Below are 14127 nucleotides of genomic sequence, written 5' to 3'. Positions count from 1 at the left end.
TCAATACTTAATTTTAAGCTACCTAATGCTAACTGAAGTTGTGGACTCAGTCAATTTAAGATCCTTGTAAACTTGAGACATCTCTGAATCCGCATAGTGATTAGAGTGGGTAGTTATTTGAACTTAGTCTCCACTTTCCTCCTTGCTTGCTTTGGTGTAGTTCATCTTGCGCATGGCTCTAATAGTGATACTACCTGTCCGGATTTCTTGTGCGGAAATCAAGAAATTCGATTCCCTTTTAGAATCAAAGGCCGTCAGTCACAAAGCTGTGGCTATCCGGGCTTTGATCTGGTTTGCTCAGGTACTAGTGATGATGAGAAACTGTTTCTTGAGCTCCCTGAATCAGTGACCTTCAATGTCAAACACATCGACTATACAAAACAAACAATTGAATTAACCCCTCCATCTACCTGCCTTCCAAAGCAGCTCCATAACCTCAGTAATATCTCTGTCTTAGTTTTCCCTTTCCAACGCATGCTAGTTGAGGAGGGTGATGACTATCACTTCTTCAACTGTTCACCAGTGGCAATGGATACATATATAAACAATAACATCATGATTCCATGCCTAAGCAGCTCAACCAGTCAAGTATATGCCATTTCATCTTGGAATTCTATCCATGACCTGACAACCCTGTTTCCTTGCACCAAAATGTTCAATATTTCATCCCTCCCAGATGCACTTGTTCCAGCTCTGAAAGATACTCTTGTTTTGTTTTGGTCTGAACCAAGCTGTCAACAATGTGAATCGAAGGGGAAAAGGTGCAGCTGGAACAACAGCACCAAGAATCAACTTGATTGTCTTGTTAATGTCATCCACAAGGGTACACATGCTTTTCATACTTCCATTCTTTCTTCAACTGAATTCTTAAGCTCAAACTAAAATCCTGGAGGTTTATCCAGCTTTTACTTGACTAATATGACATTCATTAATTGTTGTTGAAACACGTGGAAATGTTATGTTTAATTCCAATGCAATTGATTACTAAGTTTTGCCTGTATTGTTTGCAGATTCATCAACAGCTCTAGTAACCACAATAGGTTAGCTCTCAGTTCTTGTTATGCTTATATAAACTGCATTTGGATCACATATAACTGAAAATCATCCAATATCGTGTCTAAAGAATTTCCAATTTTTATCAATTCCAAACACATCCAATACACTTGGATCATTTTCTGAAGATGTAGTTTTGATGAATGCAGGATCAGTACTTGGATCGTTTTTGCTTGTCCTACTGACCGGAGCGATTTATTACATCTATGACTCTTGCATAATGCAAAAGGAAAAACAAGCAATTATTGAAAAATTTCTTGAAGATTACAGGGCTCAAAAACCAACCAGATATTCTTATACCGAAATCAAGAGAATCACCAACAACTTTGGGTACAAGTTAGGAGAGGGCGCCTATGGAACTGTCTTCAAAGGAAGCATCTCAAAAGAATTTCCTATTGCAGTGAAAATGCTGAATAATTCCCAGGGGAAAGGGGAGGAGTTTGTCAATGAAGCTGGTATAATTGGTAGAATCCACCATGTCAATATTGTCAGGTTGGTTGGTTTCTGTGCTGATGGGTTCAGAAGAGCTCTTGTCTATGAATTCTTGCCGAATTCTTCACTGCAGAAGTTCATAAATTTGCCCGACAACAAGCAAAACTTTTTGGGCTGGAAGAAGTTGCAAGAGATTGCTCTAGGTGTAGCTAAAGGAATTGAGTATCTTCACCAAGGTTGTGATCAACGCATTCTCCATTTTGATATCAAACCTCAAAATGTGTTGCTAGATCACAACGTTACTCCAAAAATTTGTGATTTCGGTCTAGCTAAATTATGCTCCAAGGATCAAAGTGTAGTGTCAATGACAGCAGCTAGAGGAACTTTGGGGTACATTGCGCCCGAAGTTTTCTCAAGGAACTTTGGAAATGTATCTTACAAGTCTGATGTTTACAGTTATGGAATGATGCTGCTAGAAACAATTGGAGGGAAGAAGATCACAGAGGATATAGAAGAAAACAGTAGCCATGTTTACTATCCAGAATGGATGCATAGTATTTTAGAAGAGACTGATGAAATCAGAATTCATATTGAAGATGAAGAAGATGCTAAAATTGCTAAGAAACTAGCAACAGTGGGACTTTGGTGCATCCAATGGCATGCAGTGGATCGACCATCAATGCAGACAGTGCTTCAAATGTTGGAGGGAGACCAAGACACAATACCAAATCCTCCTAATCCTTTTGCTTCCACAGGGCCTTCAAGAAAATATGCTAAAATTAGTGTGCCTGCAAGACAAATTACCCAAGATTTAGAAGTGATCCAAGAGTTAGATTAACTTTTAACTTGGAGTGGTATGAAAAGTTTGTATTTTCTTTAACTAGTCAAATAAAACTCACTTGATATCATCCAAATATATTTGGCTAATTGGCTTGTATTATAGTTAGCTACATGGAGTAAATTGTATGTACTGTTATGTTAGCCTAGTTTGGTAGTTTGCCCTCATATTTTCTAGCAGATGGTGAGGTCTTCTTTAGAACTCCTTCTCTATCTATTTTTGTTTTAAACTCTGTTCCAATAATTAGTTTTCTGTTTTTGTAACAAGTATGGTGTTCTTACACTTTTATGTGAGTGTCAAATGTCTGTATGTAACAGAAACAACGGTATAAAGTCTGCACACCAAATCACACCATATATTTTTGCACTAAATAAGTTATAGAAGTTCTTAGTGTTTTAAGATAGATTATTTTGGTTGTGAAAGGTTCACATTCACCAGTCACCGTACATATGAAATGTGACTCTTAATCTATTCACTCAATAAAGGAGTTGACTTGTGTTGAGCCGGACCGATAAAACAAAAATCAAAGACTTTGACAAGGTCGTACTGCAACTTACAATGTCAAATTCAGAGAGATAGATAAAGAGTGACAATGCCAACCAGGTTCCATGAAGAACAAGTGCTTTGCTTTCATGGGTAAAGTCTCCAGCCTAATTTATGGATATTTCTTATACAATAATGTTCTTTGCACATTCTACGCGCTTAACCTATAAGCTATAATAGTTTCATTAAATTGTGATGTTTACCTTTTTTCGGACAGGTTTTTATAGTTTTAGTTGTTTATTTTATTTTATATACTTTTGATGGATATCTCAACTAATTAAAGAGACACTGATTAAAATGTGAAGATAATAATATAATCTAGAGGACATAGGAACGAATTTATTGTCATCATATACATCAGAAATACTAATATAGACGACATAGTCAAAGACACAAGCTAGTTAAATACAGAGCATGCAACATTATATCAAAGTAGAGTCCAAATAGATCATTTCTATTCCTTTGAATCACTGACTGAACAGACGTCATCAGAGGATAATTTTGAACTGTTGTGAGTTGTATTATCTTCACCATTCTCTTCTGTGGGTGCATCAAGTGGGTAGAAGTATGGTTTTGGAGGCATTTCTAAGTCATCATCTTGTTCTAGCATCTCCCCAACTCTCTTCATTGAAGGTCGATCATTAGGCTTTGTTTGTATACACCACAATGCCACAATCATCATTCTTTTTGCCAACTTCATCTCTTCATCTGAATCATTTTCTATTGTTATTTCCCTTCCATCCTGCAATTGATCATAAATCCAAAAGGGAAAATATATCTGGCTGGAATTTTCAGTCTGTGCATTCAAATTCTTCCTTCTACTAGCCATCTCCATTAACAACATCCCAAAGCTATAGACATGGGCTTTGTATGAGATTGTGCCAACATTTCTGTAGAAAAGCTCAGGAGCCATGTACCCTATGGTTCCTCTTGCTGCAGTCAGAGACACAATGCTTTTATCAGTGGGAGATAGCCTTGCAAGTCCAAAATCTGAGACTTTTGGATTGAAGTTCTCATCCAAAAGAATGTTGTGAGGTTTGATGTCAAAGTGCAGAATTTTCATGTCACAGCCATTATGCAAGTATTCAATACCACGTGCTACTCCAAGGGAAATGGTGTGGAGCTCTTCACAACTTAAGGAAACACTCTCTTTTGGTGAAAATATGTATTTTTCTAAAGAGCCATTCTGCATTAACTCATATACCAAACAACGCTTTGATCCCTCCACACAGAAACCAATGAGTTGCACCACATTAACATGGTGAATTCTTCCAATAGTAGCAACTTCGTTGATGAATTCTTGGCCATTGGATTTGGCCTCATTCAATACCTTAACAGCTGCTAGACGACCGCTTCGAAGTTTTCCTTGGAAGACAGAGCCATAGCCTCCATTTCCTAGTTTAGTCTTGAACTTTCCAGTTATGTTCTTGATTTCTTTGTAGGAGTATCTAATTGGCATAATGTTATTGTCGCTTTGCAGAAAATCTTCGATACTGTCATATATGGATAAATGCCTTCGTCTCCATTTATATATGCAGAAGATAATGATGCATGGAGCTCCAAGTGCAAATTTGGCAAGAACAAATAAAACTGTAAAGGAGATGGAAAGAGTAGAGAAATCATAAAAGTCACTCAGCTTAGCATAGCACCTTTAGATTTGAATGACAAAGTTTTAAAACTTATTTATGCTATGTTTTTTTGTTGTTGTTTCTTCTTTTTACTGCTAAATTCTAATGGTGTTCCCTTCATAAATTCCATGATGTCATCATCATAGACCTATCCATAGATTTCAATCCGAAATAAAATAAGTACGTAGCGCAAAGGAAAAGACAAGGCTTACCCGTTCCAAATATTAGAACCTGAACATACCTTGACAATAGGACTGCAAGAAACAAACAGGGAAAATAATTAAATTAGTATTATACTAAGATAATGAGACCTAAATTCTTCACTGAGTTTATATCCGCATAGAGAAAAACATCTATTTATATAACTATATTCTTCACTTAGTTTATTACATTAAGGAATAGTAAAATATTTTTGTTTCTTAGAAATGTAGAAGAAAATTAGACAAGGAAATGTATAACGACAGCAAAAAAAAAACTTATACAAAAAGGGAATTCTTGTGGTACTTCATAAGATTATAGAATATCAGTATCCACATAATGTGTTATTGAAAAATTGTCAGATGCCCTTATTAACTAAAAGTAATTACTTTTAAAAATTAAAAAAAATTGAAAAATTGGAAACAAATCTTAAATAATAGTCATAAATCAAACTACACGTACCCTAAGAAGACACAAGGGTAAGATATATGAATAGGTAGTTAAATTAGTAGATATACACTTACAACTTTCAGGTATAATAAATGAAGGCTTATAACAAATGACTTTGTTATGATCACTGAGCATGGCAGCATACTTGCAATATACTTTCAACCAAGAAAGTTCAAACCCGTAAAGCAGCATATGATGGATGTCTGTGCATGAAATATTTCTGTCTTCAATTTCAGTAGGCCATGAAGTCAGATACATCCACTCTACATGACACGAGTCTCTGAACGCCAAATCTTGGAGAGTTTTATCAAGATCACTTACATAGAATGTACTCCCAAGAGAATAAGATCCATTCATGCAGGTTGTTGCAGCAGCAGTAGCAGAAGATTTTACTCCATACGGTGGGCACTTCAAATATAGCATCTGCTTTGTCAATCTAATAAAATCAAAATTCTGTTTATAGATCCGATATTGATATGGTTCATCTTGGGCTCCGGTGAAGTTGGAGGGGATTAAAGAATAAGGAAGGGGGTAAGAGAGATCATGACTATGCAGAGCAACATTAGCATCTACTAGTCGAATTGTGTAGTTGTTGTAGTTAATTGATTGCACTTGGAACTTGATTGATTTGAGATACAGAAAGAGTTGGTTATCATTCTCGCAAGAGAGGGTGTACATGTGCTCACCACAATGGCTTGGACTACTATTATTCAGCCTGAAAGGGTGCCTTATGTCATGCCTCCCACACCATTCAGATGAACACATTCTTTTGTCTGAATCCTTTGCCACCTTGGTATTCCACCGGGTGGCATAAATATCGAAAACTCGTAAGGAGATCCACAGCAGCAGTAGAAGGTGTATAAAAAATGTACAAAGGTTTAACATTTTTTATGATTTGGTCTACACGTCAATAACAAGAGACTACAGATATAACAAGAATTCACTTGCTTCAAGCAGCATCAATAATTTTCCATAAGGACGAGTTGACTATCACTATCACACAAGTCCAGTAGTCAACCCACTAGCAGTCACCAGCATTAATATGTGAAATGTGAGTGATGAGACCTGCCAGCTGCAGAAATTTCCTATAAACCACTTTTAATTAATTTGTTCACGCAACATTATCACTCTTTTGTGATTCACATACACACACATCAAGATCGCCAAGTAATACTGTACATTTATTATTTTTCCACAGATGCGCGTTAAAAGGTCATGTTTTTTGTTTTCTTTTGTTCTTCTGCAAACATTGTCATTCAGGTCAAGGTCAAGAAACTAATAAGATGAAGACTATTTCTCACTCAGTCTTAGCACGGTAATAATTAATTTAGGATGGTGGTTTTTTCAATTGTTAAAATAATTTAATAATCACGGTACGAAAAAATAATATTGTAAAAATAATAGGTGTGACCGTGTGAGATTAATCAAAAGAAAGTTAAAGGAGATTAATTACGAAAAAAAAAAAAAAGTCTCTTCATGTTTCTATTTAAAAATAAAGAATAAAACTCTAATAATTTGGTCTCCAAATTTTTCTGAGTGAATAAAATTTTTGTTGATTAGCTGCCAGTTCCAAAATGTTTTACATTATAAGACATATATCAACCTTTTCTTAGTAATAACTAATAAGTTTGATCGTTCTTTTAATAAATTTATCAATAATGCCAGAGGACCAAGACGTCCTCCAGCCAAAAACCTGCCAACTCCTCTTGGACTGGGTCCCGAAATCCATTTCATTTCAGTAATATCCAAAAATTCATCTAGGTAAACAAAACTCATCCTAACCAAACCCTCTCCTCTCCTTTCACCGTTTCACCACAGCAGAATTTAAAAACCACCCACGGCTGCACCAGAGTACCAGGATCATCGGGTAAACTTCTCCTCCACCTTCATCGGACGCCATGCCTCCATCCACCACGTGCGGGCAACAGTTGACCTCTGCAGACCGCTCCAGAACGTCGAGACGTTCCCAGGTCCTCGACATGCTTCTTGGCGCGTTAATCGGAGCTCCCCCAATCTCGGCCGCGGCGATGTCGTTCCATCCAGGTGCGAGGAACAAGGTGTTTCTCCAAAAATCGTCAGCGGTTATTAATTTGTATCAAAAGAACCACAAAATCTAGCTAAGTATGAGAAATCACCCACAGAAAAAAAATGTACAACCAAACGAAAGGATAACTATCTATGCTCAAAAGAATTCAATAGGGACATGAATCTGCCACCTTCCGATACATTCCAAGTATCAGAGGCCTCAAATCCTCTCTCTACAGAACCATCATAGTCATTATTTTTCTAAAGGTCAACAACATCCTATAAAATGCACAACACAAAAACAAAAACAACCTATATGAATCAACAACACCATCCCAAAAAAAATTGAAATAGACCTCACTTCTAGCACATACCGGATGCGATTTTCTCTTCCTTTTTTGCATCGATTTTTTAATTGACTTGTCCAACTCTGCTCAAGTCTCTTACTCTTCGGCCGTCCTTTAGTTTTAACTCTTGAGAGTCCCTGTATGTCATGTACAACAACACCGCCTGTGCTCTGTGTGGGCATGGTATTCTGAGTCGCAGCAATAGTAGTCAAACGCATACTGGCACGGTAATCAGTCAGCTTGGACTTTGCATCCCAAAGGGCAGATCGCAAGATGACAGCTTCCTCATCACAATTAACGAACTCCTGAGCAACGTTATAGAACTCTGAACACAAACGCTTAAACAGGTTGTGGCCTTCATCGGTTCGAGCCACATCATGACTACTCTTAATGTAGGTGTGCTTGCGTATGACGTTCTTATTCCATCGAGGGAGAACATAGCAGCTTGATACTCTGTCAGCTCTGTAGTATGACCACACAACAAGGGTGTGGCAACACAGTATACCAGTGGATTCAAACTTGTTGCACTCGCACCGAACTTCTTGACTCAATGAGTCAAAATTTACTGTGAAAGTATGGTAAACAGTCTTCTCCCAAACTATCTTCTGCTCGTCCACTTTAACAGAAATTGAATCACCTTGTTGTTCACTTGACCCAACCACACAATCAGTTTTTTTCCTTACCTCCAGCTGAACATCCCTGAACATATTACTGGTGTATTCCTGCTGAAATTGTCTCTCGATGCCTGTGCTCCCTATACATGGGATGACGCCTTTCGAGTCTGCAGCATCATCTTCCAGCTCCTTCTACTCCTTGTTTCCAAGCACATTGTCGTATTCATGAACGAACTAAACCAACCCACTCTTACAATGCAGAAACCCCTGTAAAATGCGTGCATACTTTTACTCCGCTGTGTACTCCTCATACTGGCCTAAAATTCACTCTTAAAGAATATTGGAACCCACCTCCGTCGATTGGCATAAAGGTCTACATAAAAAAACAGAGCATAAGAGTGTCGCTTAAACACAACATAATGACCGCTTTCAAAGAACTGAGAAAACAAATAAAAGAACATCCAACTTTCCAAGAGAAAAACCATCTGTTTGTGTATTGAAAGGAACATCCACTAACATCCTTTTCTGAAAAACTCAGGTTTGAAGACCCGCCAACCTCGTTTGCCAGTGCTAGATACATCTTGTTAGGTCTTATGCCAGCCTCGTCGTTATCCATAATGACGAACTTAGCGTGCATTGTCAACTCTCTATACTCATGATAGTGGACCACTTTCTTAGTGGAATAGGGGTGGGAATGCCTCAATTCTAATGTAGACACAATCCAACTTTCCTTCTCCCTGTCCAGCATGACATACATCCTTGCTCTGCATCTCATGGCTGTAATTCTATTTGCCCGATAACCTTCTCGCGTGTAGTGAATAGACTGATTAATGGGTATCTTTGACTCCTCCCGCGTCTTGTCGAAATTCGTGTTCCTGATTTTAGTTACGAACCTAACTTTCTTTGCATAATTTGCATAAAATTTCTGTGCCAGAGGCAACGAATCAAAACACATTCCTATGACTGAGATTTCCTCTTCACTGATCCTACTATGATCCGGCAACTGTATTGTCAATTCACAAAACCAAATATGAATTAAAACTAGCATTAACATAGTAACTATAACGTGATGACAAACAATAAAGAATAATTCAAACCTCGTATCTCAAGTCCAACTCATCCTTTCTCATCATAATGTCATCGGTAATTTCGTCGACCTTCAATTAAAGACACCAGAAAAAACTTTTATCAACTTATGATCCTTGCTATATAATGAATCACTCCAATAAAAAACATAAAAAAAATAGTGCAAACACATGGGAGTCAAGAATACTTTATCGTAAGAAACATCTAATTAGCATGAATAAGAAGCATTCACATAACACATTGTCATTAAATTTCATACAATGCAGGACCAGCCTATCCAACATACCTTAGACCCCTCTTGAATAACAACTTCATCCATACTCAATTCTTCATTCCCTTCATTTGAATTGATCAATGTACTATTCGATCCGCCTTCTGGGGTTGAGAACTCCATGGATGTTACTCTTTTCTAGAAGCTTTGAACGGCGATGGTAGCTTCTTTGGGCGGGAAACGCTATGCGTGATGGTCTTTGCGGAAGAACCGCGCTCACGAACGTCACGGCCAACGGCGGCACACACCAGGGAGAAGCGACGAGGGAGCCACTGGTTGAATGATTCGATGGAGAGGATGGAGGCAATTGATGAGAAGAAGAGTGAATTATTGCACCGTTTTCGGGAAGAACCTGCACTACAATCAATCGCAGCACCGCTAATGGCGTTAAGGACCGAGGGTTACCGTTAAGGGAGCGCCATGAGTATGCCTTGGTTGGAAGTGGTTGGTGCCTTTGCTGTTTGGATGAGAGCTCAGATGCACCGCAGCTGTAATAACAGAGAGTGTGAGGGAAAAAAAAGAGAGGTTGAGAACACGTGGGGGGCACATGCCCCCACTTAAAATTTTCTTTCTCTCTTCTCATCTTCTTCGACACTCCCCCTCCCCCTCTGTTCTCCTTCCCTTTCATTTCCTTTCAAAAATAAAAAATGTAAAACCCTCATTTCTCTTCTCTTACCAACTAGATTTCTTCCTCTCTTCTCCTTGCAACCAACCACTCAATATCATCAAATTTACCTTCATCATCTTGCTTGCTTTTCTTCTCTATTCTATCTCCATTTATTCAAATCTCATTTTCTCAAAATCTCCAAATCAGGGAATTTCAACTTAATGAGTGAAGGAAGCATTTAACTTTGAGTTTCGGTTATTATTGAGACTTTAAGGTAACTCTTTGACTCAATAATTAGCGATATCCCTAATTTTTGTCATCTCTATATTTATAGGTATATATAAATCCGAATTAGGGTCATTAGGGTTAGAAAATTTGGGGCTTTTGTCAAAGTGAGTAAGATTATGTTAATTGACAATATTAGTAGCTCACAAATATTATTATTGTCATATTTCTAGAGTTGTAAGGTTATTGGACATCAATTGGTAGCTCAGTGGCGCGCTGCGCGGTTGCTTCCGATTCGTTAGAACCAAGTTGTGAGTGGATATTATGTCTATAATTGTTTTTAAGTGTATTATTATCAATATTTAAATTGGATCATTATTTTTTGACTTTGGAAATATTCGATTATTGTGATTTTTAAATTTTTGAAATAAGTATTGATTTGTGAAACCTATAATTTTATAAAAATACACACGAGATGATATTTATATATTTTGTAAAGCATATCTGTTTTCTTATTTGACTTTATTGAATTTTAATTAAATTTTAGTATGCATTCTTATATATATTTGATTTACTATGGATTTACTATGGAATTTAGTAATATGTTAAAGCATTAGAGATTTTTATAAGCGAGTTGGTTTGGATTGGTTTGGGAGACTCTGACTAGAAAACCGTAGTTAACGGCGGTTATGACGTTAACCTAGATGCATCTGGCTCAGACCTCAGTTAGCAGGGGCGTTGCTAGCCTAACGTATAGGCCACACATTAGATGTGTTATACCGTACGGACACACTAGAGGAAAGGGCTACCCTTAGAGGTGGAGCCGCCCTAGGTGTGTAATATTCGATTTGATTTGACTTCTGAAATGAGAACTCGCATTTCAGTTCATTCTGCTTACTTATTTATCTATTTATTTGCATAGTTACTTAATATGGATTCCTCATCTTTGGAAAGAAATATAATTTTCATGGTAAAACTTGTATTGTCTCGTATGGGTTATAGATATAATGTTTGCTCACTGAGTTGCAAAACTCGCCCTATTATATTCCCATGTTTTTCAGATACAAGAGTCATTCCAGGTTCCATTCCACCTACCCCTCAGTAGATCTTAGTCATTTCGGTGAGCCCTTCTTCTTTCCAAGGGCTAAGTAATTATGTTATTTTGAACCTCGAACTATTTAGATAGTAATTATAATTTGGTTATGTAAGACTTATGGATTTAACTATATACTCTGGTTATCAACTTGATATATATATATATATATATATATATATATATATATATATATATATATAATGCGTATTTTGGATCTATTTAGTTGTGGATATGATTGGTATATGTTGTTGTTGTCTCTGAAAATGGATGTTTATTATTGATACAGGAAGATAACTTTTATGTGGGTAAGGTCCTAGAAACAGAGGAGATTCTGTCCGTTTTTCTGAAAATTTGGTCGTTTGGCTTACTGAGGGACTTGTCCCTTGAGCACCAGTCATGGCTTGGTTCGGGTAATGACAAAGTAGTAGCAGAGCCTTAGGTTTTCCTGTGTAATATGGAGCAAGTGTCCTTCAGTAAGATTACAATTGTGCAAATGGAAGCCGGCCCATTTTCACAAAGTGTGATGTTACTAGAGGCCTATAGGAAGTTGTCCTCAATCTTTTTGTCTCATAATTCTTTTTGTCTGTCCTATTATCTTTAAACTCCATATACATATGTCATTGGTGATCCAATCGCTTTATTTACTCAATAGATGGAAGATGCCACCTAAGAAACGACGTGGTGGAGTTGTTAATGCTCCTGATACTGCTGAATCCAATAGGGTAGTTTCTCCGCTACTTGGAGCCCTTCGACAAAGGCCAAGGAGCCAAAGGATGGCTGATAGACACGAAGGAGAGATACCCCGCGAGAGAGTTCAAGAGAACCCCGTAGTAAGAGAGGCTCAACCGGACTTAGCAGCTGAATTAAGGGGAATGAATCAAACCCTTAATGCGGTATTACAGGTCCTAACAAATCAAAATAAGAGCGGAGCAGGAATTCCTAATATGCCAAATCCTCAGCCTTATAGAGTTTATCAATTGTTTGGGGATCAAGAGCCGCCAATTGAAAAGTATTTGAAGTTAAATTTGTCCACTTTCAATGGAGATTCATTGGATGAAGATCCACAGCAATATCTAGAGGATGCAAAGAAAGCTATTAGAGCTCTCAAGTGCACCAAGGAATGGGCTGTTGAGTTAGTATCCTACAACTTGCGTGGTTCAGCAAGATATTGGTATGAGTCTTTTCTTGAGAGCAAAGAAGCAGCTAGACTTCCTCCTCCTTCTTGGGAAGAGTTCACTGAAGAGTTTCTCGCTCGATTTTGTCCAGCTAACAAGCAAGCAGAAGATGCAATTGCCTTTGAAAGATTAAGGCAAGAGAATATCACAGTGACTGAGTATACTAAGGAGTTTACTAGACTTTCTAAGAGTGCTCCATACTTGGTGAATTCAGAAGAGATGAAATTTTGTCGTTTCGTTCGTGGATTGGCAGAACCTATGTTCACTACTCTTATGCCTAAAGTCGGACACATGTATTTTAAAGATATCCTAAACTCTGCTTATGGAATTGAAGCAGGGATAGCAGAGAGAAATGCTTATAAAGATATTGGTAAGAAGCCTAAGATGAAGGGACAATTTTCTGGTGGATCTAGTTCAAGAGGATTTCAGTCTCATCATGGTCAGACTAATCAGTAGGGTTATTCGGGTTATCGAGTTCGTCCTTAAACATCTTTTGATGGAGTTGCTTCTTCTGGATCTGCTCCCATGAGTGTTTCAAGTCTCAGACCTTTTGTTAAGGCTACCCCTCAATCTAGTGCATAGGGTTCAAATCAGACAAAACCAGCTCAGCCCTACTGCCATCAGTGTGGGAGTTACCATTCTAGTATATGTTTTAAGGCTACTAGAGCATGTTTTGGTTGTGGTCAATCTGGTTATCTTAGGAGAGATTATCCAAATGCTAGAGGAGGCTTTGCTCCAGGTATTGCACGTCCTACAACACCAATGCCATCATCTTCAGCTATGTCTATTGGAAATTCTTCTGGTCCTAGTGGCAGAGGAGCAGGTGGCAGGGGTCAGACTTATAACAGAGGAGGGAGCCAAAGAGGAAGAGGTCAGGCACGTGTGTACGCTTTAACACGTCAAGATGCTCAAGCTTCTCATGCTGTGGTGGCAAGTACTTTACAAGTTTGTTCTTTAGATGCTCGAGTGTTATTTGATACGGGTTCTCATTATTCATATGTATCTCCACATCTTGCATATCGTTTCGATAAACAACCTGAACTGTTATCCCACCCATTTCATGTTGGCACTCCGCTTGGAGTCTCCACGGTGGTTTGAGTCATGTTTCGGTCTGTAAGAATTAATACGGTTGAAACCTTAGCTGATTTGATCCTTTTAGAACCAATGGAAGATAATGATGTCATTTTAGGCATGGATTGGTTAGCAGCTTGTCATGCTGATGTGGGCTGTTACTCCAAAACTGTGAAGTTTGACATACCGGGTATCTCACCTTTTGTTTTTAAGGGTGATGATTGTCCCACCTTAGCTAGCATCATATCATCTATGAGTGCTATACAATTGATGGATAAGGAAAATCAAGGATTTTTGGCAGTTGTTAGAGATGTTGATGCCGAAGTGCCTAGTCTTGATCAGGTTTCTATTGTTAGAGAATTCCCTGACGTGTTCTCTGATGAGCTACCGAGGATGCCACCTGACCGCGAAGTTAAATTTTCCATAGAACTAGCTCCGGGAGTCCAACCTGTGTCTATTCCTCCCTAT

At 38.0% G+C, this 14127-nt stretch overlaps 2 protein-coding genes across 4 annotated transcripts; one reads left to right on the top strand and one right to left on the bottom strand.

The window, feature by feature from the left end:
• The first annotated feature begins 37 nt into the window (after positions 1-37).
• LOC107607709 (rust resistance kinase Lr10-like) lies at positions 38-2583 on the top strand. The gene is made up of 3 exons (XM_021107936.2): positions 38-823; positions 1011-1040; positions 1203-2583. The coding sequence occupies exons 1-3, from the start codon at positions 475-477 to the stop codon at positions 2321-2323; spliced, it is 1500 nt and encodes a 499-aa protein (XP_020963595.2). The 5' UTR covers positions 38-474; the 3' UTR covers positions 2324-2583.
• A 575-nt stretch (positions 2584-3158) lies between these two features.
• On the bottom strand, positions 3159-6074 carry LOC107605925 (rust resistance kinase Lr10-like). 3 transcript variants are annotated; one of them, XM_088492816.1, is made up of 4 exons: positions 5819-6074; positions 5217-5578; positions 4707-4748; positions 3159-4456 (listed from the first exon to the last, which is right to left on the bottom strand). In XM_088492816.1, the coding sequence occupies exons 1-4, from the start codon at positions 6025-6027 to the stop codon at positions 3321-3323; spliced, it is 1749 nt and encodes a 582-aa protein (XP_088348942.1). In that variant the 5' UTR covers positions 6028-6074; the 3' UTR covers positions 3159-3320. The 3 variants fall into 3 exon arrangements, with proteins under 3 accessions (XP_088348942.1, XP_088348943.1, XP_016163358.1); XM_088492817.1 differs by having other exon boundaries at positions 3159-4502; positions 4556-4748; positions 5819-6068; XM_016307872.3 differs by having other exon boundaries at positions 5217-6071.
• Between the last annotated feature and the right edge of the window lie 8053 nt (positions 6075-14127).

The sequence above is a fragment of the Arachis ipaensis genome, chromosome B7 (genome assembly GCF_059453495.1).
Source record: "Arachis ipaensis isolate K30076 ecotype BB chromosome B7, ASM5945349v1, whole genome shotgun sequence".
NCBI lineage: Eukaryota > Viridiplantae > Streptophyta > Magnoliopsida > Fabales > Fabaceae > Arachis > Arachis ipaensis.
Note: the sequence above shows the minus strand (reverse complement) of the source record. Positions and strands in the feature narration are given on the sequence as shown.